The 27,882-nt window shown below is 50.1% G+C and overlaps 1 protein-coding gene across 1 annotated transcript; it reads left to right on the forward strand.

Moving 5' to 3' along the window:
• Nucleotides 1-3,323: 3,323 nt before the first annotated feature.
• TMEM201 (transmembrane protein 201) lies at nucleotides 3,324-27,622 on the forward strand. Its single transcript, XM_064730425.1, has 11 exons — nucleotides 3,324-3,455; nucleotides 7,749-7,869; nucleotides 8,543-8,737; nucleotides 10,118-10,294; nucleotides 10,869-11,263; nucleotides 11,556-11,759; nucleotides 19,735-19,952; nucleotides 20,803-20,874; nucleotides 21,957-22,217; nucleotides 23,256-23,387; nucleotides 23,845-27,622. Exons 1-11 carry the CDS (start codon nucleotides 3,382-3,384, stop codon nucleotides 23,940-23,942), a joined length of 1,947 nt encoding a protein of 648 aa, XP_064586495.1. The 5' UTR covers nucleotides 3,324-3,381; the 3' UTR covers nucleotides 23,943-27,622.
• Nucleotides 27,623-27,882: the final 260 nt, after the last annotated feature.

Consider the following 27,882-nt stretch of genomic DNA (forward strand, 5'->3'; position numbering starts at 1 on the left):
CTGTGTGAACACCCTGGGGTGTTTCTCTGTTTGAGGGTATGAACTGTGCACACCAGCATCTCTTAGAAAAACCACTTGCACTGGCAATGTGATGGTGGGAGGCTTTTAGCAAGAATGCAATTACAGTTCTGTGTCCCCTGTGCATTTGGGACACATGGTTATGGTAGTGGGGCTGAACAGATCTGTCCTGGCTCTCACACCTGGCTTTGGTGCAGGCCTGGGAGCACAAGGACAGTCAGTGACTGTGGCCTGGCTGCTCTGTGGGAGTTCCATGAGAGAAAGATTTTCAGCAGTTCTCATGATACAATTCTTACCTTTCACTTATAAATCAAATATCTTGCATACTTGAGATTAGTTATTTCAAAAACATTGGAATATGCTTTCATTTTAAATCTTCCCCCCCTTGTATTGCAGCAGCACCTTGTGACTAAAGTGTGGCACATGAATTACTGGTGATGGTGCAGGGTAACATTTGAGAACTCACGCGTAGGCTGCTGTTTTGCTTTGTCCTCACTCTGCCTGCTGTTCATTAGTGCCATTTGCTTTGGCAGCTGAGACAAACCTGCAGCATCTGAGCCCAGCTTTGGCCTTCCCTGCAGTGACAACCACGAGCTGCTCATGGGGGGTGTGAGCAGCTGCTGATCCTGGAGTGGAACCAGAGCTGTGGGCAGCCCTGAGTGCTCCCAGCAGAGATGGGAGACAGCCTGGGAGGAGTGGGAGCCTCTGAGCAGCTGGAGTTCAGGTGGGATTTGGTGCAGAAATGGGATGGGCTGATAACCAGATTCCACCCTTCCTATTTGTTCCCAGTAGGGCCCAGCTGATGACTGGTGCTTGAGGTCAGGTTTGACATCAGTGTGATGTAGGAGCTCAGTGCAGAGAGAGTAGAGTGTGTGTGTACCTCATTATGAGGCAAAACTGCAAAAAATAACTGATTTCTATTATGTCCTCCTGGAAATAACTTATCACGTTCCTGCTAAGCTAAAATAGGAAACAGTTGAGTAAAAATTGACATGGCTTTTTTTTATGGAGATGATGAGCAGCAGAAGCTTCAGACTCTGTATAGGAGATAAAACTGTAAAACAGCGTTTCTATTTTTGAGAACTAGGACACTTGTGCTGCTACTCTCAAACATTTTCTGAGATTTTCTTTCCTAAATTAGCATTCCTCTATACTTGCAGTGCACTAGCTCTCTTCTAAAACGCTAGTGAAATGTGTAGACTGCTGATGTCTTCTGAGAATGAGGGGAGGGAACTCCAGGCCTTTTGAGAAGTCTGGGATTTGGTAAGAGAGAAAGCAAGAGAAAGGGAGCAAATTTTTGTTTTGCCTAAATCTGATGGGAAATCAGGAATTCTGCAGGATTTTTGGTTTTTTCCTTTAAGCTTTTCTACCGATCCAGACAGAATTAGTCTTAATTTGATCAGGGGTTAATAAGCTATATTGGGAGATAATAGAGTTTCTGAATTAGTATAATTAAATCCTTTTTCCTTCCTCTCCCTAATAGAATTTTTAAAATTCACTGGCCCTTGATTCCTTAAACCCTGTAAAGAGTTACCATTTTTAGGTGATGCTCTGTGAGCAATCCCATTGATGTCACTGAGTATGGAATAAGCCTATTACCAGAGGGAAGAATTTGAAGTAGCTTTTTCCAAAACGATACCTGAATTTAAAAATAACCAACAACCTTCCTCTGCTTGTCAAAGTCAATCTAAAGGAATTTCTCACTGTTCCTTCCTCTTTTCCAGCTTCTACAGAAAGTCATTTCCATGGAAGGTAGGTAAAGGCTTCATTGCTGGACCCTTTGTAGCTTAATTATCAGTCAGGTGATGAAATCACTGCTATCTGAGGTGATCACACAGATTCCATTAACTTCACCAGGACTGTGCCTGTTTCCATTCATAAATTACCAGTTCAATGGAAATGACACACATACTGCAATATGATGAGCCACTCGTGTCGGTTAATTTCGTTTTGGAAGCATTTCTGAGCCAAGTCCTTACACTGTGGGACTTTAATACCTCCCTTTAATACCTGTGGCTGCCTCGATAGCCCTCCAAACACCTGCATTTGCTGGGAATTGTGTTCCATGTGCTGTGGCTGTGCCCCTTGCACAGGCTCCTCATTCGCTCCTTTGAGGAGGAAACTCAGTGTTAAACAAAGCACCTCTGCTTGGGGTGATGGCACAGACAGAGCTGAGAGGAAGGGAGGGATTTGTGTAGGGAGAACAGCGCAGCTCTGCAGCACACACAGGAGGGCTGGCTGTGCCAAAGGACTGGGTGGGTTGTTCTTCCTGCCTGCCCCAGCATTCTCGTAACACAATCCCTAAGTAATTGCACTAAACAATGGAAGGAGATGGAAAAATTATGTGCCTTTTAAATTTGTTAAGATGAAATATTCACTGTTACTCCGCAGAATTAATTTCCATGGTTAAATCTCTACAGATGGAAATGCAACAGTGAAGAGCCCAACCATAGTTAAGCTTAAAAGCAGAGTTCGCTCCCAGCACAAATATTTGTCTATGAAGACCTTTTCCATTTATGCCTTTTAAAAAACATGATGCTGACATAACCTGGAACTCCTCAACTTGAAGCAATTGTATTGTGCTGAGAAGGTTTTCCTTTGTTTCAATCACAGAAACAGCTACATAATTCCAGGGATGCCCAGGGCAGGATTTTGGGGTGTCTGTGCAGGTCTGGACTGTGTCCCTTCCAGCCCAGGATACTCAGGGACACACAGGGTGGGATTTTGGCATGTCTCTGCAGGAACAGGGGCTGGACTGTGTCCCTTCCAGCCCAGGACACTCCAGGGATGCCCAGGGCAGGATTTTGGGGTGTCTGTGCAGGCCGGGGATGAACCGTGTCCCTTCCAGCCCAAGATATTCCGGGGATACCCAGGGAGGGATTCTGGGGTGTCTGTGAGGGCCGGGACTGTGTCCCTTGCAGCCCAGGACACTCCAGGGATGCCCAAGGCGGGATTTTGGGGTGTCTGTGAGGGCCGGGGATGAACCGTGTCCCTCGCAGCCCAGGACATTCCTCTCAGAGCCGCGCTGCGGCGGCCGCCCTTCACGGGGCCTGTCCCCGCCGTCACACCGACAGCGCCGCGCTATATTTAGCAGAAGCGCTGTCCCCGGTGTGCGCCGGGCGCCGGGCCAGGCACGCCGGGCCAGGCACGACCTCCCCGGGCCGCCCCCGGCCGGCCGGGCCCGGGCCGCCCCCGCCGCCACGATCTCGGCCTTTGCGGCGCTGAGTCACGGCGGCCCCGGCGCACGACTCCGGCCCCGCCGTGAGTCACGCGCCGCCCCCGCGGGCCCAGGGGCGGGCCGGGCGCCGGCCGCGCCCCTACAAAGCGGCTCCGCCAGCGCCGGGGCAGCGCGGCCGCGCCGGCATGGACGGAGCCGGGCTGGGCGTCACCGCCTGCGCCGCGGCCGCGGGGCTGCTGCTCTACCGCATCGCGCGGAGGTACGGCCGGCGGCGCGGGGACGGCGGCCGGGGAGGGAGGGAAGGACGGGCGGAAGGAGGAGGAGGAGGAGGGAGGCTGGGCATGGCATGGCGGGATGCGGCCCGCGGCGGCGGGAAGGCGCCACGCGGGGCCCGGGCCCGCCCGCTGTGGGAGAGCCCCGGCAGGGCCCGGCCTGGGCGGCGGTGCGGGCAGGGCCGGGCGGGGAGAGCGGCTGGGAGCACAGACACCCCAAAGCCGGGAATGGCTTTGTGTGCTGCGCTGAGCATCCCGGAGCTGCCCCAACGCCGCCGGGAACGCGGCTGGGATGGGAGCGCTCTGTGCCCGGGAATGGCTTTGTGTGCCGGGCTGAGCATCCCAGCGCTGCCCGTCGCCTCTCCCCCGCTCCTTGTCCGGCGTCTTTGAGGCACGGAAAGAGAAGATCCTGCTCCTGTGGCTGGTGGGTGTGGGGTGAGGGATGGATTGCTGGGGAACACGCTTGTAAATATCAAAGCTGTTAGCACAGTGATAGAACTAGGGGAGATTCTATGCAAGTCAAAATTATTGATTAGCGACCAAAATTCTTTGGTTACTTGTTTCTTAATTGCACAGAACGTTCCTGACCTTAGAACAAATTCAGAGCAATTGAAAGCCAGGTTTGAAAAGCATCAGGAGGCATGTCATGATTCAGATCTCATGAAAGGAGAAAAGCTTAATTTGACAGGTTCTAATCTGGCATAGCATGAAAGGAATGTAGGGATGTGTGGAATATAAGGATTTCAGGCTCTGTAGCAGCAATAGACCTTGCAGCCTGCTCATCTGTTAAGTGCTTCTATTGGAGACAAGCCAGTCCCAAGGGCTCCCTATGCTAAGGTTCACTTCACGTTAATGCTTTGCAAGAGCAGCATATTCCTGCATCCTCAATGTGATGCCTAAGGTTTCCTCTAAAGCATTTGCTGCTTATTTATCCATATCAATGATCAATGGGACATTAGTCCATATATAAGACTTGGCCTTTGTCTGACATATTTAGGGTAGCCAAGAAATCCAAGTGGCCTAAAGGCAATTCCAGTGAAGCAGGCAAGATTTCTTTGACCCAGTTGAGGCTAGCGTGCCTTTAGAGTGAGGAGAGTGGGTTTGTTTTGCTGAGTTCATCAAAAGGTCTCTGGAATGGAAAGCATTTCTTCCCAAGTCCTTGAAGACTGCCGGTAAATTCTTTCAGGTGACCTTGATAATTCTTTGAAGCTACATGTTGTCTTTCTCAGTACCATCCTGATGCTTCCAAATTTCTTATTCTGCCTTGATTTAGTGAATCTTAGTCAATGATAGTCATCAAGGAAGACAGCTTAATAAGGGGATGAGAGACATAGATATGATGCTGCCTTTGCTTTTTGTTTATCAAGGAGATAACAGATTTGATGTCCAGATAGGAACAGAGCCTGGGGTGGTTATCAATGAGTGTGTGTCCCTGCCTGAGCCCACTGGGCACCTTTTTCCTGGCTGAGGGGACTGTTCAGATGTGCTGGCATAGCCATTTGAATAATTGCTTTGTGATCCAGTTGTGCCAGAATGAGACTGCTGCTTTAAATACTTTTAATAGAGAATTGGCTTTTTCTTCTAATCCTTGGTAACCCAGCGAAGAGCCGCACATCCACCAGTGTCTCTTTCAATACTACAGAAAAGTAAACATTTTCCTCTTCTGACTTAAAGAGGATGGGGAATAGATGTAAATAAAAATATTTACAAATTCAGTTTATTATTGCCAGCACTTACCAAGGTGGACTGTTGTTCTGGCAATCCATTAGAAGCATGGACTTCAGCATGACCTTAAATGTGTGTATAAATGAGAAGTGAAGAGTGCTGGGAAGGAGCCTCAGTTCCTCCTTGTGTTACATGACAGACACAAACTAGTTGCTAACCAGTGTTTGTCAATGGGACCTGCAGAGCTGCAGCCTGATTTTTGTGAGCAAAATAAAGAATCCAGCAGCTTCTCACCAAGGAACAGGGTGTCATCTGAGCAATGTCAGACATTTAGCTGTTGATGCCATAACTGAGTTTGCTGCAGGTATTTTCCCCTCAATTTTGGCTTAAGCATTTTCTACCTGCACAGCAGTTTGTGCAAGCGTGGGAATGTGTTGTGAGCCTGGCTGGGTGTGCAGGTTACACAGGGAGTCAGCTGTGAGTGGAGTCTCTCTGTGCCTGGAGTAACTCCATCTCTTCTTGCTGCCCAGGTTTTGGTGTGCAGGGAGGTTCTCTGGCCAGTGGAGCTGGCTCAGATTAGCACAGTGGTAGATTATGAACTCCTCGGGGATGATTTGCCTTTTGATTTGTAAGGGATTGAGCACATGGTAAAGGCTCCATTTGTGCTGGCACTCTCTGACTTTGGAAGCAGTGTGTGCTTTAACTCACTGCCCTCAGCTGCTGCCTGAATTCAGGCAAGGTAAATATAGCTCCAGAGTAGTTAAATCTGTATTTGAGAGTCTTTCCAAATGCAGAACTTGTTTTTTGGTTTTTTTTTCAATCCTGCCCAATTACTAGAAAATTAGCACCCTACCTACATGTTCTTGCCTAAACACCTTTCTTCTCTCCTTGTTGTTTTGTATTCACCAGATTGGGAATTTGGGATTTTTTGCACCTATTTCTATGGCAACAGATTATAGGTTCACAGAAGGAAGTATTATTGCCTTTTATCCTAAATAATCCAGGACTTAACCATTTGTTTTGCATACATTGCAAATGAGGTGCTGCTATTTAATCCTTGGTAGTACTTCCTGAGCCTCCAGAGCAAGAAATGAAATCCTGTTTGGAAAAGGCTGGAAAGGCCTCGAGTACTCTGAGGATTTGGTCTCTGATATTAGCGAGTTCTCAGGCAGGGTTTGGCACTGATGGATTTCCCTTTGTAGCATGACTGCTTTATTCATTTCTTCACCTGTGCTTTCCAGTTCTGTCACCCTTGAAATTAGTGCTGCTGCCTCTGCCATGCCATGGAATGCAGAGCCTGGGGTGGGCAGGGGCTGAGGGGTTTCGGTGGTGCCACAGGAGGGGATTGGGGTGGGCACGTGCTTGGCTTTTGGACAGCAGCAGCTCTTGGATAACTCAGACACCAACCTAGATTTGTCTGCTTTAAACTCTGGGCTGGTTTGGGGAGTTTTTTTGCCTGTTAGTTTTAGCAGTGATATTTTTAACTCAGATCAGTTGAGCCCCCTTGGCAGTGAAGAAAGTTGAGCAGGGAATATTCATTTTAAGGGGGGTGTGGGTGTTTGCATCTATTTTGAGATGAGAATCTGTCATCCTAGTAGCTCCAGCCATTTTCTTTCAGCATCTGGCAGGGAATCCTCTGTACATTCTGACTTTACAGTGCTTCATTTCAAGCATATCCTCATTGTTAGTGCCTAAACAGGAGGCTCAGACATTGCTTGAGGGTTTGATGTTTTATGAACAGTTTCAAGGCATGCTCCATGGAATTGTGAGTGGGAGAAATGGTTGCTGTTATTTGCTCCCCTGCTCTGCTGCTGCAGTGGAGCCCCACAGATTCATTATTCCCTGGTGGAGCTGGGCTGTGGCAGCTGTGTCCATCTGTCTGCACAGCTGCCCTCCCTGGAAATGGGACTGGGGCTGATGAGCCCAGACAGCTGGGCTGTGGTGCCTGGGCCAGGGAGCTCCCCTTGGGCCTTGCACTGAGCTTTGAGACAAATGCAGAGCTTCTCTAGCAGGCAGGCTCAGGGATTGGGCTGCTGAAGGTCTTTGCTCACACATCTGTCACAACCTGTTTTGGTGGGGCCACGTCACAGCTGTTTGTCTGTATTGGCTGTTGTTTTAACAGGATTGCTTTAGAGAACAAGGGGCTCATGGATCAAGGTCATTAGTCTTTATCCCTTCAGTTCTAGTGCATAAAAGCAGGGGATGCCCATTTCCTGGGTTTCTGGGCACCCTCACAGGCAGCTCCTGTGGCTCCTGACTTCCTTTCCCTGGAATCCTGTGTATTAAGCATCAATTCTACTGCACCTTCTCATAGAATGGCACTGCTGATTATGGAGAGGACCCCCAGATATAGCCATGAAAAACAGTGAAGTGGGTAAATCACAAGGTTGTTATTGAAGTTCTGGCATGTCCATGGTACTGGAGCAGAGGGATGATTGTCAGGCAGAATTTATTTCTGCTTTTCATTGCTAAAAGCACTACTCCCAGTCATAGCATTAAGCACACGGAATGGGAGGATTGGCTGTTTTCCTGCATTTCACTGTTGGGAAGCCATTGCTCTCCTCTCCACCAGCTGAGCTGAGGGCTCCTGCCTGAGATGTTTGTTGTCCCCCCAGGAAGAAGCCCACGCACGTGACGGTGAACTGCTGGTTCTGCAACCAGGACACGGTGGTGCCCTACGGGAACCGCAACTGCTGGGACTGCCCCAACTGCGAGCAGTACAACGGCTTCCAGGAGGTGCAGGGGCTGGGACAGGGGCTGGGACAGGGGGTACAGGGGCTGGGACAGGGGGTACAGGGGGCTGGCAGGGCCTGGGGAGCCTCAGTGGCATGGGGCAATGAATGGACAGCCAGTACAACGGCTTCCGGGAGGTGCAGGGGCTGGGACAGGGGGTACAGGGGGCTGGGACAGGGGGTACAGGGGGCTGGCAGGGCCTGGGGAGCCTCAGCAGCATGGGACAGTGAATGCACAGCTGGCTGCCTGTGCCCAGCACCCGTGAGCTCAGCACCTCAGCTTGGAGAGAGAATCCTCTGCACTGGGTTGTGCTGACTAGAGAGATCGAGACAGATGTTCCTGTCTTGCTTTAAAGGGCAAAAGTGGCCTTGACATATCTCGTAAGAATACTTATTTTACTGTATGGAACAATTCTTCTCTGGTTTTGTGTTCTGTTAAATAGTAAAGCCTGTCTTGAGCTGAAATCCAGCACGACCAGCTGCCTGAAATAGGTGTGCAGGACAGTGGAGATGGGGGAAGATTTGAAGCATTTTGCCTCTTTTTTTACTAATTTATTTTGTTACATAGGTGCATGCTAATGATATGCAGAGCTGCTGACAGAACTTAGGGAATCTTACTGTCAACCTAGCTGTGATTTTATGATTGAATGTTTGCTTTTCCCCCTGTTTTTTGTCAGAATGGAGACTACAACAAGCCCATCCCTGCCCAGTACATGGAACACCTTAACCACGTTGTGTCAGGCAGTCCGACTTTCTGTGACCCTACCAAACCACAGCAGTGGGTGAGCAGCCAGATTCTGCTCTGCAAGAAATGCAACAACCATCAAACCATGAAAATCAAACAGCTGGCTTCATTCTCACCAAGGGAGGAGGTGAGTGTTCATTAGGGACTGCCACCATTGGAGAATGTTTGTCCAAGGCATTCCCATCCATGCATCTGTTTATTCCATGCTGCAGCCTGGTTAGCAGGAGAGAGAGCATGTTTTCAGTGTGCTGTGGAATGATGTTCCAACAGTCTTCAGAAGCACGCTGTGGCACTCCAGTGCAGAGAAGTTCAGTGATTAGTGTTGTAAATTTACCTAATTCTACTTCAAAGCTGGAATGTTCCCCTGTTCTAGATGAGCACTGGAAACTGAAGCTTGAGCCCAGGACATTTCTGAGATCATCTTACACCTCCAGTACTTCCCATGGCTGAGTTTATGGGACCTGAGAGGCACAACAGCCCAGCAGTTAACATGAAGCCTTAATAGGTTTTGTTTTCCCGAGGCCCTGGCTGTGCTGCTCTGCATTTACAAGTGAACTGGGAGAGGAATCCTGTGCAGCCACAGTTTCCCTGGTTAGGCATCTGTGCTTAGGAGGGCAGAGGGATTTTGCAGCTACAGCAACAGGATTTCCTGCTAAACAACTTCTTGGCCTTCCCATTACTTAATATGCATGGAGGAGGGATAATGGGGTTTCTCCTTCACGGTTTTATGGCTCCCTAAAGATCTGTGCAGAGAATTTAGTGCTGCATTCCTTGGCATGGTCAAGCCTTGGGGTTAGACTGTGCTGTAGTGTGATGTGTCCTTCTCTGGCTTGCCTAATCCAGTCTGCTTTGTGTAATTATAATGAGTTTAATCAGAGTGATTCCTGGAGAACAGATTGAAATTTGATCACGCTTAATGAGAATATCTTTGGCTGGTGCCCTTTTCTCAGCTTTATTTCTAGTCCCTGCCTCTTGCCAGACCTATCCAGTTGCTCAAGTACTGCCAGCCTTTGGCCCCTTTTTAAGCATTCAGTGAGCTGCAGTGCCTGTGCCAGCTGAGAAACCTGGGATTGTTATCCAGTGTGCTTGGATAGGGGTGTCAGTGACAGCAGGGCTGGCTGCTCCAGGGAGGGATGAGCCTGGAGTGAAGGAGCCACAGGTATTTTGTGTCCCCTCATTTGAGGAGAGGAGGAGCAATTCTAGTTACTTGTCTCACCTATGTAGTATTCAAAAGATCTCAACAAAGACAGCAAAATTGGGCACGGAAATTCAACATCCTGTTGGGCCACAGCAGCCTTCTCCAGGGCTCTTCTTTGCCATCCCTTCTGGGACATGGAGGCTGGCTCAGCTCTGTGTGAGGCTGGCTCTATGCCTGGCCTGCAGCTTGGTTCAGGGAGCTGTTTCTGTGGCACTGGGGTCACGCTTTGCCCTTCTGTCAACAGCAATCATGACAGCTGGTGAGGCACCTGCACTTCTCACCCGTTTTCCCCTGCTGTTCTCTGCCCAGGGCAAGTACGATGAGGAGATTGAGGTGTACAAGCACCACCTGGAGCAGACCTACAAGCTGTGCCGCCCGTGCCAGGCTGCAGTGGAGTATTACATCAAGCACCAGAACCGGCAGCTGCGGGCGCTGCTGCTCAGCCACCACTTCAGGCGCCGGGAGAGCGACAAGAGCTACAGCCAGGTACGTGGGGACAGGGACAGGACAGGGACAGCTCTGCCACTGCACCTGCAGCTGGGAAAGGGGGGAGCAGCCTGGCCTCTCCAGCCCTGGGAGCTTGCTGTGTGCCTGCAGTTTAGGAGAGCACAGGAGAGTTGCCATAGATGCTTCTAATGCTAGTTTGAGGTTTTCCTCATTCAGCACAGTTGCCAGAAGGTAAGACTAATGTAATAATAGAGTGGAAGGAAAATAATGGGACAGGCAGAGAAGGGGAGGTAGGGAAACCAATTTGTGAGTGCAGTGCAGGAAATTACAGAGTACAAGGGAAAAAAAAAAAAAGAACAATGGGAATTGAATTATGACCTTCTCCTTGTTTCATTGCCCTGCCTGACCTTGGCTTCTGTTCATGTCTCTGCCATTGCTCCTTGCTAGTCTACAATAATCCCACGTGGTGTCAGCCCAGTACAGAGACTTAGAAGGAGTTGAGCAGAGCAGTCCAGCAAACCATACAGTCTGGAAGTGTTTCATACAGCACCATTTCAAAACCTTGCTGCAGTTCATTCAGCTCCTGACAAGGCATTTCTCCTTTCCTCTGCAGAGCCTGTGTTCATCCTCATCCACTTCCATCCCCACGCCAGCTCAGGTGATCCTCCTGCGGTTCCTGGCCTTCCTCAGCTGTGCGTTCCTGGTTCTGATGGCCTTGTACGGGTCAGGGGACCCCTTCTCCCTGAGCACAGCTGTCCCTGCTCCTGGCCCCGCTGGCCCCGTGTGGAACAGGACTGGCGCCAGCCCCCGTGCCGGCGGTGACAGTGACAGTGACAGTGACGGTGGCGGCTCGGGGCGCGGCTGGCGGGAGCTGCTCCGCCTGCTCCCGGAGCGCCTGCTGGAGAACCTGAGCGTGGCCTGGGCCTACGGCAAGAATCACCAGATGGCAGTGGCTGTGCTGGGGCTCTTCACCTGCCTGCTGGCCATGTTCCTGGCTGGGCGCATCAGGTGCGTGTGCTGGGCTCCTGTCTCGCTCAGACTGCTGTGGTGGGAGCTCCCTAGTGCTGGGCTGCCTCGGTGATCTGGGGTGAACACTTGCAGAATGGCACATGTAGTACTGCATGCACTGATTCATTCCATTTAAGCTTAATTACTGTGAATGAAAAGCTGGAGCTGATCTGCTCAGACACTCGCCCAGCCCAGGCAGGGCTGCACAGGATGTGCTGTGTCAGAGGCAGTACGGGGTGACCAGGGTGTTCAGCAGTGTTTAAATCCTGTCTGGTTTCTCGTCCCGTGGCAGGCTCCGGCGGATCGACGCCTTTGCCTCGCTGCTGTGGTTCCTGGTGATGAGCCTGCACCTGGCCGAGCGCTACCTGAAGGCAGACACGCCCAGCTGGCTGGACACGGCCAAGTTTGGCACCACGTCCCTGTGCTGCCTGGTGGGCTTCACCGCAGCCGTGGCCACGCGGAAGGCGACGGGCCAGCGGAGACCCCGGCCCCGAAGGTCAGAGCCAGAGCAGTGACGCTGGGGGAAGCAGGAAAAACCCTTGTGAACTCTTTGCGACTGGTGCTTCTCTCTCCTCTTGTTATTTTCCCTTCCTCTGTGTCTCTTTTTTTAAAGTTAGATAAGCAGTGAAGATCTCTTCTTCCTTTTTTTAAAAATATATATATATTTATATATGCACATATACACATGTGTGTATATATATATATATATAAATTTTTTTCCCCATCCTTGCTTACCACTGTGCTAGCATTTCCACTGCTGGCCATGGAAGCTACTCGTGCTGCCTCCATTCTCCCTTCCTCCTGCATCCTACGTCAGCAGTACAAATATCCAGCTTCCCCAAAGTCAGTTCTTCCAGCAGCTGCCTCACAAACTGCTCCATAAATGCAGCCTCGTCCCCATTCTGCTCCTCCAGCCAAAGAGATTCTGGCTCCTCCTGGTTCTCCTCACTGTCTCTCCATCCTTAGCCACTCACAGAGGAGCCCTGTGCCCTGATCCACCATGGGGCCTGGGCCACCTTCACTTTCCTAATGGTGCTGGTCATTTTAATTTGGAACTGATGGGAACTTGCCTCTGGATTTGGAGTCTTTGTTGACACGTGCTGTGGTGCCCAGGCACGCAAGGAGGGACCACACAGAGCCCAAACCTGGTTCTTCTTGCCTTCCACTGTGTAGCATCACTTACCTGCACCCTCTCGCTCTGCCCTTCTCCTGGCTCCTGTTTCAAATGGAGAAGTGTCCTTAAGTGCTTTTGACTGAAACTTCAGTAATTTATTCAAAAAGGTGCTTTAAAAAATCATGTAGCTCAGGGTGTCTTAATACCTGAAAATATGCAGCTGAGGTGAAACTTTCAGATCTACTAGTGGTTGTTGCTTTCAATGCCAGTTTACTTGGGGTTTTTTTACCCACCTGCTCCCCGAGCAACATCTGTGTATAAGCACAACTGGATAAAAATGCCTCTGCTCCTCCACTCCTGTAGCCTTAGAAAGAGAAGTGTGGGACTGACAGGCTCATGCTGTGAGTACCATGTCAGCTTTCATTGTACCCCACTGCTCAGTCAGAGTTCATTGCTGAGAACACAGATGGGAAGGTGTGGGAGCTCTGCTGTGGAACTGCATGGCAACAGAGATGGATTTTTTGGGTTACTTGCAGGGGTTCTTTTTGCAGTCTGGCATTGTGCTAATACTGAAATAAGGATCTGAAAATTGTGACTTGGAGCTGAGTGCCTGGCACTCCTCCGCTGAAAGCTGGGGTGGCTGGGCATTACTGTGTGGGGAGGAGGGAACTTCCAGCTGTTTGGGTTTTTTAGGATTAACTTGTTGGGACCCCTTAGGATAAGCAGTCTGATTATCGTGCATGGTTGTTTGAAAGGCACTCCACTGAGTTTCTCATATGGACTTTGGTTTTTCAAGAGGGAAATAGCACTTTTCAGAACATCTGCTGTTTTCTCCTGTTCAGAATAGCACAGCGGAACTCACCACCCTAATAGTCTGATCTAAGTTAATTGGTGATCTTCCAGTGTATAAACTATAAAATAATCAGAGTGGAGCTCTCACTGTGAAGTATCTGCAACTCCTGCTGAAAAATGCAGACACTACTGGGTGCTGCAGATGCTGGTGGAATTAGAGGAGCTTTTTAAAAGGAAACAAAAGCTATTTCCTAGCTGTTCATACTTACTGTTCCTGGAACTGCTGTTCATTGTGAAAGCATAAAGGTAGCACTGCCAAAGCTCTGAAATTCGTTAACAATAAGCCAGGCTGAGTCATGGAAGGTGCAGCTCCTGGCTGTGTGCCTGTGCCTTAGCAAGGGAGTGGCACACAGACCTGCTGCCCACCTGGGCTCTCCTTTGGAATCTTTTTCTGGTGCCTTCAGATAGCTGCAATATCCAAGCTCACAGAGCCTGGCTCCATTCTGGTGCTTGTGAATGATGCTGAGGGTTGTTTACTTACTTACTTACCCACAAGTGGAATCCAGCACCTGCAGTGTCTGGTTCCATCTTCCATGTTCCCATCACTATCAGTCCTGACCCAAAACATTTGTCTTCCAGCTCACAGGCATGGGAATCCTTGAGCTATTATGGCCATTAAGTGAAATAAGGCATCTGGACTTTTTTTTAATTCTTGCCTTTTTCCTGCTTCAGGACTTCCAAATTTTCCTCATAAAGTACATGTAAGAAAAGACTTTTATCTGTGATTGTCTTCTGCACTTACCTGTACAATTTGGATTGAAAGTTCCTCTTGGTGTTCTCCTCTGAGATGTGTCCAGGGAATGGGAGGAATCTCATATGTGAAGGATTTACTGAGAAGGTTCAAAGGAGGGGTATGAGAAGCTGACAGACTCAGTGGGAATGGTCATGGTGATGTCATGCCTGATTTCTGTCAGCAATGCCCTTTTATTAATAAGAATGAAATGCATCTGTCCAAATTCTCTTGCCCAGCAGGAAGGAAACTCTCAGTGGCAGCTTCTAAAGATGGCTGGCAGCCTCTCCAGATGTTTTACTCAGGAGCTGAAAGCCAAGGCTGTGTTAAGCTTCACTGTGTCCTGTTTCCCATTGTCTCCTATCTCCTCTAAGCATCTCTTTTCCTCCCTTTTTAGGAATACTTGGGTTTTTTCTTTCTATTTAAACTTGACTCCTCCTCAAGCTCCCTGGGGTCAGGCACCTTTTGTGATGTTTTGCTGTAAATGTTATGTTGGTTTGCCATGCCTGTTCTTTTCTCTGGTTATCTTTTTCCCTGTGCATTGCTGGGATGGGATGGGGAGGATGCACACTAAATGTTGGGAACAGGCAGTTGCTAGAACTGTGGGAAGCAGAGGATTTACACTGTGAAACCTGAATAATCCTGTTAAGGAATGTTTTAGCTCTGTTTGCACAGCAAGTGCAAATCTATGCTGAGTTTAAAGTCCTTTAATGTGGGAGACATGTTAACTGCAAGTGACATCCGTTTGTCCTCACTTTATGCAGATTAATACAAATGAAGTATGTTTACTAGTTGCACTAATTTATATGTCAGAACATCAGAAAACTACTTTGTTTTATGGCCAAGCTGTACAACTGATCTCTGGTGCTTTGTTCACAACTTACAATTTGAGAACTTTTGTGCTTGTAATTGGGAAATTTCAAAGGTGAAACAGAATAATTGAAGTGGGGTTTATTTAATGCCAAAGAAGCTTTTGTTTTTGCTCAGGTGTCAGCCTATTTTCCCCACTTTTCGGTGCCTCAGCATGTCTGTGCTGCTGCTTCTGAAAACAACAACCTCAGAGCCTCAGAACCAACCTTGCAGCAGTTGAATTTTTGGTGTTTTAGAGACTCTGATGCTGACAGGCTCCTTTGTTTCTCCTTGTCTCACATGCTTTTGCTGATGGTGGAGGATGATGGGTCTTTAGGAGTCAGGGAAGAAAGGGGAAGGGTGGGTTTTGTCCAGAGGTGTTCTGATTTCTAAACTGCAGCATTCAGTCCGTCCCAGTTGTGTGTCAGACAAGGAGCCCTGCAGAGAACTTGTAAGTTAGCAGCATTCTACTGTTGACTGTGGAAAAAGAAATAGTCAGAACCACTACTGCCTTTGCTGAGACTGTCCTTGCCACACCTGATTCCAAAGCCAAATAGGCTGTTCCAGACACTGCTGGAAGGTGCTTTGCATTTTTTACTCAGCAGTTAGATTATGTCATGTAAATGTAGATATCTGAGCACATCATCTAACTGCATGCCTGCTTGCCCCACAGTGAGTCCAGCAGGTGAAAATGTGTGTTTTGCTGCACAGTGGTGCTGTCCTGTGCAGCTGAGGTGCTATTTTGTGTCACACATTTCCTTCTGCTGGGTGGGATAAGAGCTAACAAAGCTTGGTAACTAACAACCACAAATGATGCAAAATCATCCTGAACCACTTGGTCACTGCCTTGGGCTTCTTGTTTTCCCTTAGCTGGGCTCCTACTTCAGGCCACAGAGGAGCACATGGTGGTCTCCAGGTGCAGCTTTGTTGCCTGAGGATTCTCCCAGCCCTGCAGGCCAGAGCATGTGAATATCTTAACAATATTAGAGGGTTTTAGCCCAAAAGCCCCTAATTCAAGGTGCTGCTTTTTCGTACTAACCATGTGTGAGGACCAGGGGATGGTAGCAGCAGAACAGAGGTGCTGAGGGATTGTTAGTGGGTTTGTGTGTCCCTTGAGATTGAATCTGCTCCATCCCCAAGTGCCTGACTGGCCCTCAGTGGCCGTGGCTGATGTGCCAGCTCAAAATCTTGTACCCTGCCCAGCAGAGCCAGTTCCAAAGGGGCCAGTGTGGGTTCATGAAGTGCCTTTTCCTGGACAAGATTTGGGACAACACTGTGTTGCTTTGCCTGGTGGCACAGGGCTGCAGCAGTGCCCATGTGTCTGCCAGGCCAGCGCTTCTGTCCCTCCCGTGCCACCACCGAGCGTGGCAGGGCACAGGGGGACACCTGGGCTAACATTGCTGAGCAACTGCAGGAGAACCCCGGGGCAGCAGCCAGGTCAGCATCTCTGCTGCTGCTTCTGTTCTTCCTGGGGCCCTCAGTGACATCAGTGCATGCAAACTGACACCTTTGTGACTTTTTACCATTCTAAATACTCTGTGTTTATATCCAGTTCTTTCCTCTCTCTTAACTCCTTCCTACATCCATGCTTTGCATGCCCTAGTGAGCTTGGGTGTGTCAAAGGGTGAGGACATGTGGGAATATAAAAATGGTGTAGTGGCTTATTATTTTGGCTTTATGAATATTTTTCAAGTGTGCTGAAATTATGTGAAGCTAATAATCATGCTTAGACACTATAGGAATTATGTATTGATGTAATGTGAACAAAGTATTTATGCTCTTATAAAAATTAGTATAATTAATAGCCAGATAATTGCTCCAGACTGACTGCACTCGTGAAAGGTGAAGGGAGCTGTGCTGTATGGCTTTGCTTTGGTTTTCAGAGATGCTGTTGAAATTGTGTGCTGTTATATACAGCTGCCAGCTCCTTCCAGGTGTGCTGTCACCTGCAAGGACACTTGGCTCTTGGAGCCATGGCAGTGCTCTCCAGGGAAAGGGACAGTACTCAGTCCTGAAGTCATCCCCTGTAAAGCCTCGTTGGGACCAAAGCTCTTGAGTGCACAGGCAGGAGGAGGAGCCCTGGGCATTTTGGGCGTGCCAGCAAGTCTGGGTTCGTGTAGGCATAGGATGTGCATACACACACACACATATACTCCCCACTTTGTGCCCCAGCTGGGGGGAAAGGCACAATTGATGCCAAGCATCTGTGCTCTAGAAGGTCTTATGCAGCTCTAATTCAACCCTCCCTTTTCATCCAAAGCAGGACCACAGGCAAGAGACAAGAATTCTTACTCTTGGCAGCTGAAGTTTGTAGCTCTCTAAGCCACATATCAAAATATTAATGTGTCTGAGAGCTGTGCCCATTTTAACACTACTCTCCCCTGTCCTTGTGCCTGTTTTTTATTCCTGTCCTGCTCTTCCCTCGTGGCTCTGTGGCTTTGACAGGAGGCTGTGCCCCGCGTGGGGAGGTGCAGCAGAGCAGTGCCAGGGCACAGTGACAGTGCCCTGTTCCTGGCGTGGCAGGGCCTGTTCTGCACCCTGAGGAGGGGTCCCTGCTGTAGATGGGTGCTCAGTTCTGAGGGGAAACGTTTCAGCCCTGGCTGACACTGGGCACATCCCCGAGCTGCCTGCCTGGGACTGCATCTCCCCTTCTTCTTCATGGGCTGAATTATCTGACAGAGGAGTGGGTCCATCTGCAGCCTGGCCTGCCCCTGCTCTCCCGTGTCTGTGTCTGTCCCAGGGCTGGTGCAGCATCTCTGTAAAATGTGAATTTAAAAGGCACACACCTATGGAGGGAATTTAAAATGGCACACACACAGAGCAGGAGAGGCTCTCCTGGCAGGAGGAGTTCCTTCAGGACCGTGTACAGTCCCATACCATGTAATACCCTTCTTTAACCTTCTATTTATTTATTTTTAAAGTATCTGTGTAGCAGAGTTGTGCCCGACTGTCTAGTAACATTGTGATCATTGTAAACACTAATTAAGATACCCAACTTTTGATGTTCACAATAATTCAAGTTCTGAAATAAACGGCTTCCGGGCCTTGACTATTTCCACAAACTATCTGACTCCAGAGCCTTTTTTTTCCCTCTTTTTTTTTTATGTTCCATTTTTTACTGTTTCCAGAGCCACTATTAGCCTGTGACAAATGGCTTGGAGCAGAGGCACAGCTGCAGTGCTCCATCCCAGGGCTGTGATGGGGCTGCTTCCTTCCTCTTGATCTCCTCACCTTTTTTTTATCTGCTTCTGGAAGAAGTTTTAGTTCAGCTGCCCATTCTCAGGCATGAAGCACATTGCCATGAGAGCTTTTAGCAGCATTGAGCCCTCTTGATATGGAGTGGCAAACACTAAAGAGTGCAGAGAACAGGAACTGGATTTTGCACACTTAGCAGGAATTTGTTCAGAACAGATCAATGTTTAGGACACACTTTGGTCAGAATTTGGTCCTAAGGCATTAATAAGCTATACTTAAAATCCTTCAGCTCCTCTTTGCTAATTCCTTTTCTGGATGGTTTAAGACAAATGATTCTTCGCTGCCCTGAGGATCTGGCTGCACTGGCTGGGTGAGGTTGAGCACTGGGGCTGTTGAGCAGCAGAGCCATTGGAAGCCTGATCCAAAACACTCACAGTCCCAGGACTGTGGTTATGAGTGATAAATTACTAGAATAGCTTCCAGCCTGTTAAATGAAAGACTTCCAAAAGCCAGTAAACCAGTTAAGCTGTTTTCTGCTGCACCAAGGAGCTGTGTAAAGTTGGATCCTTTGGCCCAAAGACACAGAAGGTGCAAAGTTAGGACAGAAGAGCCATGTGGCTCCCAGGTGATGCTCTGGTTTGGCCCTCCACAGCCATGGCACAGTGAGGGGTAGGTATCACTCTTTCTCCTATGATTCATATCAGTCCTGAGCTGCATTTCTGATTCCCTTTCCCATTCATTTCCTCTTGCAAATCCGAGCTGGGCACGTCCATCTGTGTGTGTGGTGGGGTGGATGTGTGTGGGGGTGCAGAGCAGGACCCCCTTTGAGGTCCTCTGGATCCTGGAGAGGTTGGGCATTGGGGCTGCCACACCTGCACATCCCTGGCTGCTGCTGGAGTCATTCCTGCCCCAGCACCCTGCTTGCCTCACGTGTTCAGCCTCATTAAGCTGGTCAGGATTGGTGATGGCTGCCTGCTACTAGCAGATAAGTAGTTTATAAGATGCTTTAAATTGTTATCTTCACTCTAGAGTTAGCACAGCATAATATTGCTGCACCACCTCTTTCATCTCCAGGGCAGAATGACACGTGCATAAATCACCCCACAGTGCAAGGCTGAGATTTTCTTCACCCTCTGATTTCCTCCTGGCTTTCCTCTGATAGAAGAAAAGCCATGTAACCATGTTACTGCTCTCATCTGTCTCTGTTTCCATCAGAAGTGAGATTGAGCCTCCAAATATTGTATCTGCCAAGTCAGATATCTCCATTTAAAAACGTGCACTTCATACTCAGTTCTTCATCATGATTTATTTGACAGTTCTATTACGTGTTTTTAACTAAGAAAATCTTTCAGGGGAACAGAGATTCTGGTTTATATTCTAAACTTCCTTTCATGGATTTTCATTCAGTTGTTAAAAATAATACAAAATCCCTGTATTTTAACATCTGGACTTCTTAAAGCATTCTCTGGGTAATTTTCTCATCTGGGGTATTATCACTGGCATTCCTAAACTGTTCCACCCTGTATTGTGGGACAGGTTGGTGCACAATAATTTAAGTAAGGTTGGGCAGTTATTCTTTTCCCAAAGTGTAGGAACATTCCCATAAAACTTCAGCACTCCTGCACTGAAAAGTCAGTCCAAACCTGGCAGCAAAACAAGTGTTCTGCAAGCACAAGAGGCAGCGGCTGGGATTTCTCATTGCTAAGTGTCTGCCATGCGTGTCCTTTGCAGGTACCTCTCTGGGGACTCCATCACTGTCTTTCCCAGCAGCCCTGGCCCAGCCTTCCCTTCACCTGCCACGTCTCTGTTTGTCCCAACTCCACCCAGCATCCTGCACCTGACAAACCAGCAGCTCTTCAGGGCCCCGCGCAGAACGGGCTCGTCCTCCCTGCCCGGCCGCCTCAACAGGGCGCTGTCGCTGGGCACCATCCCCTCGCTGGCACGGGCAGGTGAGGGCAGGGCTGGCACGGGGACAGGGCTGCAGCTCCTGGGGGAGATGGGCTGGGAGGGATCCAGGGAATGGGGCTGCAAATCCTGGGAGAATTGGGCTGGGAGGGATCCAGGGAGGGCAGGGCTGGCACGGGGACAGGGCTGCAAATCCTGGGGATATGGGCTGGGGGATCCAGGGAGAGGGGCTGCAAATCCTGGGGGAATTGGGCTGAGGGGGATCCAGAGAGAGGGCTGCAATCCTGGGGAATTGGGCTGGAGGATCCAGGGAATGCGGCTGCAAATCCTGGGGGAATTGGGCTGGGAGGGATCCAGGGAATGGGGCTGCAAATCCTGGGGGAGATGGGCTGGGAGGGATCCAGGGAATGGAGCTGCAAATCCTGGAGGAATTGGGCTGGGGGATCCAGGGAATGGGCTGCAAATCCTGGGGGAGATGGGCTGGGAGGGATCCAGGGAAGGGGCTGCAAATCCTGGGGGAATTGGGCTGTGGGGGATCCAGGGAATGGGGCTGCAAATCCTGGGGGAATTGGGCTGGGAGGGATCCAGGGAATGGGGCTGCAAATCCTGGGGGAGATGGGCTGGGAGGGATCCAGGGAATGGGGCTGCAAATCCTGGGGGAATTGGGCTGGGGGGGATCCAGGGAATGGGGCTGCAAATCCTGGGGGAGATGGGTTGGGAGGGATCCAGGGAGTGTGCAGGGGCTGTCCAACAGGGAGTGGAGCTGCAATTCCAGGAGGAATTGGGCTGGGAGGGATCCAGGTGAGTGTGCAGGAGCTGGCCCAGAGGGAATGGCACTGGATCCACACATTATAGTCCCGTCCTGGGTTCAAATTGTTTCATTTTTGCTTTTAGATTCTGGCTACTTGTTCAGTGGAAGCCGGCCGGCCTCACAGTCGTCCTACTGCAAGGAGTCCCCTACATCAGGTACTGCTCCAGGCCTTCCAGAGCCACAGTCTGTGCAGGATTTGCACTGAGTGGGTTCAAACACGTGGTCTGGTTGAATTCTTTCCTCCCTGCTCGCATTCCAGTGAAAATGTCCATTTTGCTGCTAGAAATGCTGCAGGGAGAGCCCCAGCTAGAGGTGGGATGGATAAAGTCGGGTGTTGTGTGTGCTGGATGTTCTCCCTGGGAGAGCTCACGGTGGCATCAGTGAGACAAAACAAGGAGCCCTTTGCTGATTAGAGCAGGGTTGAGCCTGCTTGGAGAGGAGAATTCAGCTATTCAGGGCAGCTCTTTTGTAGCTTTCCCAGCAGAGAGCAGCAGTTGCTGGTTTGGCTGCTCCGTGCCCTGTCTGCGGCCCTTGTGGCCCGGACGGATCCCTGGGCTGTTTGTGCTGCTGTCCCACCCCGGGCCATGCAAACCTCCCAGTGCTCCCAGTGCACCTCCTCTGCACTTCATTCACTGCAGAATGGATTGTGCACCCTCTCCTGGATGGACACAGCTGAGCTAAGACAAAGCTCACCAGGCTCCTGATAACCTGAGTCACTCCTGAGTGTACCAAAGTACTTGTGGGATTTCTCTGTGCTTTGCAGTGTGGGAACTCAAATAAATAACAAATTTTAGTACAGGACATATTGGTGGATATTTGCAACTCCCATTCCTTTTCCTTGTAGTACTGTTAAAGAGAACTGTGCCTGTGCAGTGGGATGATAACCCGGTGGTTTTATCTGTGGGGTGTTATTACCAAATGGGTACTGGGGGCAGCTAAAGGTGATACAGAGACTCTATCATTAGAAGGTATGAAAAAGACACTTTATCATTAAAATCTACAGTTTTTATAGAAACAATGGTGGACTTAAGACTTGATTGGCTTTTAGGAATGTTTTCTCACACTGTTGGTGAACTATGAATAGCACACTCTGGAGAACCATATCTCTAAACAATGCTTACAGAAAGAGAGATAATAATTTTGAGTTCTTTTAAGTTTCTCACAGCTTTTGAATTTCTGGGAGAAGGCTGTCCCGCTGTTCAGAGTGTGTGTGACGGCTGTGGTGTTTGTGTTGCAGACCCGCTGTCGCTGCTGGGCAGCCGCGCCCCGTCCCGCCTGCCGTCCCCTGCCCCGTCCGTGGCCGGCTCGGTCACCTCGAGCTCGGGCTCGCTGCGCCTGCGCCGCCCGCTCATCAGCCCGGCCCGCCTCAACCTGCAGGGGCAGAAGCTGCTGCTGTTCCCCAGCGGCCCCGAGGAGCCCCCCCAGCCCGACAGCAACGCCTTCAGCCCCGAGCTGCCCGGCTGCCCCCCGAGGAGCCTCGGCGAGCGCGGCGTGCCCGGTACGGAGCGGGAGGGAGCGGCTGGCGGGCACAGCCCTGCAGGGAACACAGCCTTGCACAGGCACAGCCATGCAGAGACACAGCCATGCAGAGACACAGCCCTGCACAGGCACAGCCCTGCAGGGAACACAGCCTTGCACAGGCACAGCCCTGCACAGGCACAGCCCTGCAGAGACACAGCCCTGCAGGGAACACAGCCTTGCACAGGCACAGCCCTGCAGAGACAGGCACAGAGAACACAGCCCTGCAGAGACACAGCCCTGCACAGGCACAGCCTTGCACAGGCACAGCCCTGCAGGGACACAGCCTTGCACAGGCACAGCCTTGTACAGGCACAGAGAACACAGCCCTGCAGAGACACAGCCCTGCAGAGACACAGCCATGCACAGGCACAGCCCTGCACAGGCACAGCCATGCAGAGACAGTCACAGAGACACAGCCCTGCAGAGACACAGCCTTGCACAGGCACAGCCCTGCAGAGGCACAGCCATGCAGAGGCACAGCCCTGCAGAGACACAGCCCTGCACAGGCACAGCCCTGCACAGGCACAGCCCTGCAGAGACAGGCACAGAGAACACAGCCCTGCACAGGCACAGCCATGCAGAGACAGGCACAGAGAACACAGCCCTGCAGAGACACAGCCCTGCAGAGGCACAGCCCTGCAGAGGCACAGTCCTGCAGGGAACACAGCCCTGCACAGGCACAGCCCTGCAGAGACAGGCACAGAGAACACAGCCTTGCACAGGCACAGCCCTGCAGAGACACAGCCCTGCACAGGCACAGCCATGCAGAGACAGGCACAGAGAACACAGCCCTGCACAGGCACAGCCCTGCACAGGCACAGCCCTGCAGAGACACAGCCCTGCAGAGGCACAGCCCTGCACAGGCACAGCCCTGCAGAGACACAGCCCTGCACAGGCACAGCCGTGCAGAGACACAGCCCTGCAGAGACACAGCCCTGCAGCATCCAGGCCACAACCTGGGGAACCTGCAGGAGAAACGCAGGTGGTGAATTCTCCTGTCTTTCTCTCCTTGCAGATATGAGATCAGCCGTGGAAGGGGGGAGTATCTGCAGTGAAAATTCCATCAAAAAGGAGGATCACTCGTCACACTCATCTACCTGCGTGGTGGACACAACTACCAAAGGGGAAGATTTGGCAGGCTGGAGAGGTGAGTGCAAGGCTGGTGACTGCTTCATGCACGTGTGAGCGTTTCTGGGAGGGTAGCTGAGGTCTTCCCTGGAAACCAAATTAATAAGTAGTTGCAAAATGGACCTTCTGCCTGCCATTCTAAGATGTTAACAAAGCTGTTCCTGTTCTTTGGACTGTCTGAAGAACACTGACAAAGTGCTAAACTGAGACAGAAGAAGAGGGGTGGGGATGCAGGTGTCAGGAGCATGAGATGAGATGAAAATAGAGCCAAAAGAGAGCAGTGGAGTCTTTCCTGACAGGAAAAGTGCTTCAGCAAGAAAAGTGCTTCCTGGCAGGAAAAGTGCTTCAGCAATTTCTGCTTGTGCTGAAACACTGGCGAGAGAGAAGCAGTACAACACATGTTCACTTTTACTTATCAGTTCTTTAACATCTCTTTCTACAATTCCCTTTTTTCTCTGTGTTCTCCCCTCTGCCAGGTCGCTTTGGGACCTCTGCCCTGCGGGGCCTGCTGGCCGTGAGCCTGACCCTCAATGCTGTTTTCACATCAGCCTATGTGTACAGGAGCCTGCGCTGACTGCTGCCAGCCCTCCCTGTCCCTCTGGTTCCACCTGGTCCTGAGGAGATGAGAGCAGCCCAGCCACGGCTTCATGGCCAAGGCCATGCCACCGGTGCATGCTGCTCATCGAAAAACTGCTGTACACTCAGCTGGCATGAAAAGGAGCCTGGGCAGCTGCTGCCACCCCTTCCAGGCAGAACATATCCCAGGAGCGTCCCTGGACGTGGCAGGCAGCATTCCCAGCTCCAGCTCAAAGCAGGAGGCCGCTCCAATGGCCCACACACTTCCTTTGAAGAGAACTGACCTGAGACACAAGCCTGACAATGTGTGAGCTGCGTTTTTAGGAACCTGCCCCAGCTCTTCTTTCTGACATATTGACCTCGTGCTGATGGTGCTGGTAAAACGGGGAGAATTAGAGCAAATGAGCTGAAGAAGAGGGATGGCTTAGTAGCTGGTGCTGGGCTTTGGCTACTGCAGCAGCATCCCCAGGCTCTGCTCAGTGGTTCCTCTTCTCTCTTCTCTCTGGCATTCTCCTCTAAATTGTCAGTGAACTTTCTTTAGTTGCCTTAAGCTTGCCTAAGCACATGGGTGACCTTGGCTGCTCTGTCATGTTCTTGCATCTTAGATGTCCTTGTGCTTCCAGCTGGACCTGGCCCTGAGGTTTCACCAGTTCCTTGTGGCCCTGCTGGCCCTCAGCCCTGTGTGTGCCTGTGGCTGCAGGGCTGCACAGCCCCAGCAGGCATCACCTGTGTTACTCTCAAGTGGCAAAAAGAAAGGATCCCGGTGTGATTTGCACCACAAAGGGCTTCAGCTCTCAGCTCTGCTGGAGCTTTCACTGGAGCAGTGAGTGGCAGAGCCTGTTCTTGCTGTAAATCGCACAAATCTGCTCTGTTAGGGGTAGGTGAGGAGCTGTCTGATTGTATACATCTATCCAGAGACCTGACACCTCACTCTGATGATGGGTTTTGCTAAGTCACTGTTTGAGATATTTCTTACTTAGTAAAATGCCCAGGTGCTCTCAGTGAGAAATGCCAAACCTGCTTCTGGACAATTCAGCCTTCTAGAGAGATTCTTCTTTTCTAGCCCAAGGAAAGTAGTAGATTTTCAAAAGCAGTTTGTAATTTGGGTATTTCTGCTTTTGGGTAAGCCTTCAGCATTGCTTAGAATTCAGGGGCCATTTAGAATATTGTGCTGAACACTCAGAATCATTTAGTGCATCTTAGGGAATAAAAAGAAATTCTGATCTTGCTGTTTTGGTTCCCAAAAACCAAGTGCAGAGAGATTTACCAGTGTATGAAAAACACCTGGTGAGAAGAGAGCTGTCTGGCATTAGCTGTGTGTTTCCTGAAGCAGGACTCAGATCTAGAAGAGTTTTTCTGTTGTCTCTTCCTTTGGGCTCCTTTACCTCAAATTTCCCTGCCCCACCCCACATCCCTGTGTTTGCACCCTGAATTGGTGAATTCTGTGTCTTTGCCTCCCTTCCAGTTCGCTGCTGTTCCTCTCTTGTGTTCCTGCATGTGCACAGAGCAAGGTGTATCTGCTGCTGACCATTCTCTGCTCTGAACCTGAGCCCCACCTGGCAGTGATGATCACCCTTCCTTTCACTCTGCTTTTTATTTTGCTGCATGTTTTAGTTGAGTTCCTCCCCAGCCTCACTCGGTAGCCCATGGGAGCCCCAGCCAGACTGATCAGTGTGCATGTGACAGCATAAACGGGGCTTGGCTGCTGCTGATTCAAGCACTGAAAAACTGAGTGTCTCTGTGATTTCCAAGTCTCCCTGCACGGTCTGAGCTGCCCACTTCCAGCTGCTGCTCCTGCCCTCCCTGTGGGTCAGCCTGGTCCCTGCTGTGCCTGCAGGGGAGGCCAGGCCTGCACACTCGTGCTGATCCGAGGGCTGAGGGAGGATCCTGCATCTCCCTCTGCTCCTCAGAGAGCTGTGCAGCCCTGCACAGCCAGCACCTCCCGGACACAGCCCAGAGCCAGGAGAGCCTGCAGCACAAAGCTGTGTTGAATGGATGATGACTTCTGTTGTAACTTGCATGAATTGTTCCTTGTAGCCAAACCGGACCCATAACCTTGTTGTAAAGAGATTTTTGTCCCTTTTATAGACTTTGCACGCTCACCCGAGCATGTGTACAGGCAGGATGATGGCAGAGCTGCTGCCAAGCTCCTCTTTCAGCCTCTGCTCTCTGGGTTTCCTGATGTTCTGGTGCAGTGTGTGATCCTTGTGCTACACACAGAGACAAGCTGCCAGAAGATGCCGTGGCTGTGCTTGTCCTTACCACCCAGCAAAGTGCACTGTGACTTTGTGTATGCAAACCTCCCCCTTCCACCTCCCAGCCTGCGCTCAGTTTCACCACCACGCTGGACCAGACTGCAATACCAACCTTCTCCTCCTCCTCCTCCTCACAGCCCAGGAGCTGCAGCATCTCCACAGCCCTCTTCCTCCCATCTGCATTGGGAGCAGGAGCACCCAGGCTGTCCCTGCCCCTCTGAGCTGCTCACTCCCACTGCTCGGGGAGGGGGCTCGGTGACCTTGTCCACAGCAATAGAGAGACTTTGGGGTTTATTACTGCAGAGGGAAGTTTTTCATTCTGGTGCTAGAACTCTCTCCCGTGGTGCTCTCACGGTTTTGTGAAGCCTTTGCTTGAGGAACACACGAGCGTGTGAGTGTGAGTGGTGTGAGTGTGTGTGTGTGTGTGTGTGCCTGCAGATGCACAAAAACGTTTGCAAGGTTTCTTCATTTCAGAAGATCTGAGCCCATGTTTGTCTTTATATTGTTGGCCTTAATCTAGCTCGTAGATACTGTGTCTATCTTGCTGCTCTTTTCTGTACAAAGCTGGTTTGGAGGAAGCAGAAGTTTATCTGGTCCCCTGTAAAAATATCTGTGACTGATGATGTTGATCTTCATACAGTGTTGTTCAGGGGGGAGATTTTATTTTTCTAATACTTTTCCTACTGTAAAAACTGTTGGAGTGTATGGAGTGGGAAAGATCTTTACAAAATGGCCTGATAAAGATCTGAACGTGGCTTAATAATACCAACAATTAATGATTAAGTATAAATGATATTTATTTACAGACCTTTTCCATTTCCTACTTTCCATTGAAAATGTCCAGGTACTTCTTCTTTGGCTATGGGCTTGTTAGGCATGTTCTGAGACCTTGCAGATACTTTAGATGATTTTGCTGTTCTGAATTAGAAGGAATTTGTATTTTGGAGTCTGGTTCCAGTTCCGCAGTCCGGGGAGTTTGGCAGATGTGAAATTTTATGCACATATCTATTTGATGGGATAGAGGGAGTGGGTAGAACAAGTTGCTGGTTTCTGAAGTTTATCATACCTTTTAACATAAAATCTTAGACATTAAATTGGTCACTGGGGGGGGGGAACCTCATTGCTGGCATATGTAGGCCAGACTCACTGAATTTTAGGCTGTTTGTTCAAGCAACAGATGAGGCCTGTGAATGTTTGATTCCTACTCCCTGTTCCTGGGTGCTGGGAACATCTGCAGATCCCTGCTGAACTGCCTTGTGACAGGGCAGCTGGACTCAAGGGCTTCTGTTGCCTGTGGATGCTGCTATATTTTTTCTTCCAAGCACCATTCCTGGAAATAACAATGGTCTTAACCTCTCTCACAGACATTTGTTAAAAGGCTAGAATGGGCCAATTTGGCCCATACTTTTTTTTTTTTTTTTTTTTTTTTTTTTTTTTTTTTTAAGATATATGTTGCATCCAGAAATTATCATCACTGTGTTCTGGGGTGGGAGTAAGGTACAGAGTATTTTTGGATTGAATGGATGTCTAGAGAGGGTGAGGAGGACAATTTCAAGTCCTAAACCTTATTTCCTGTGAAAGAAAGACTGTATGTTATATGTGTGTGTTCTTTGGGGAGCTCTGTCACTGTACAGTTTAGTCAAACATGCTCCAAGGAAGGAGAAGCCGTTCCTCGGAGGTTTT

The sequence above is a fragment of the Zonotrichia leucophrys genome, chromosome 21 (assembly GCF_028769735.1).
Source record: "Zonotrichia leucophrys gambelii isolate GWCS_2022_RI chromosome 21, RI_Zleu_2.0, whole genome shotgun sequence".
In the NCBI taxonomy this organism is placed as follows: Eukaryota; Metazoa; Chordata; class Aves; order Passeriformes; family Passerellidae; genus Zonotrichia; species Zonotrichia leucophrys.

Excerpts from the sequence above, each read along its gene's own strand:
- TMEM201 (XM_064730425.1), top strand. The coding sequence starts at position 3,382 with ATGGACGGAGCCGGGCTGGGCGTCACCGCCTGCGCCGCGGCCGCGGGG. Across the intron at positions 10,295-10,868 it reads GCGACAAGAGCTACAGCCAG|AGCCTGTGTTCATCCTCATC; the intron begins GTACGTGGGGAC and ends TTTCCTCTGCAG. Across the intron at positions 19,953-20,802 it reads CCCCTCGCTGGCACGGGCAG|ATTCTGGCTACTTGTTCAGT; the intron begins GTGAGGGCAGGG and ends TTTTGCTTTTAG.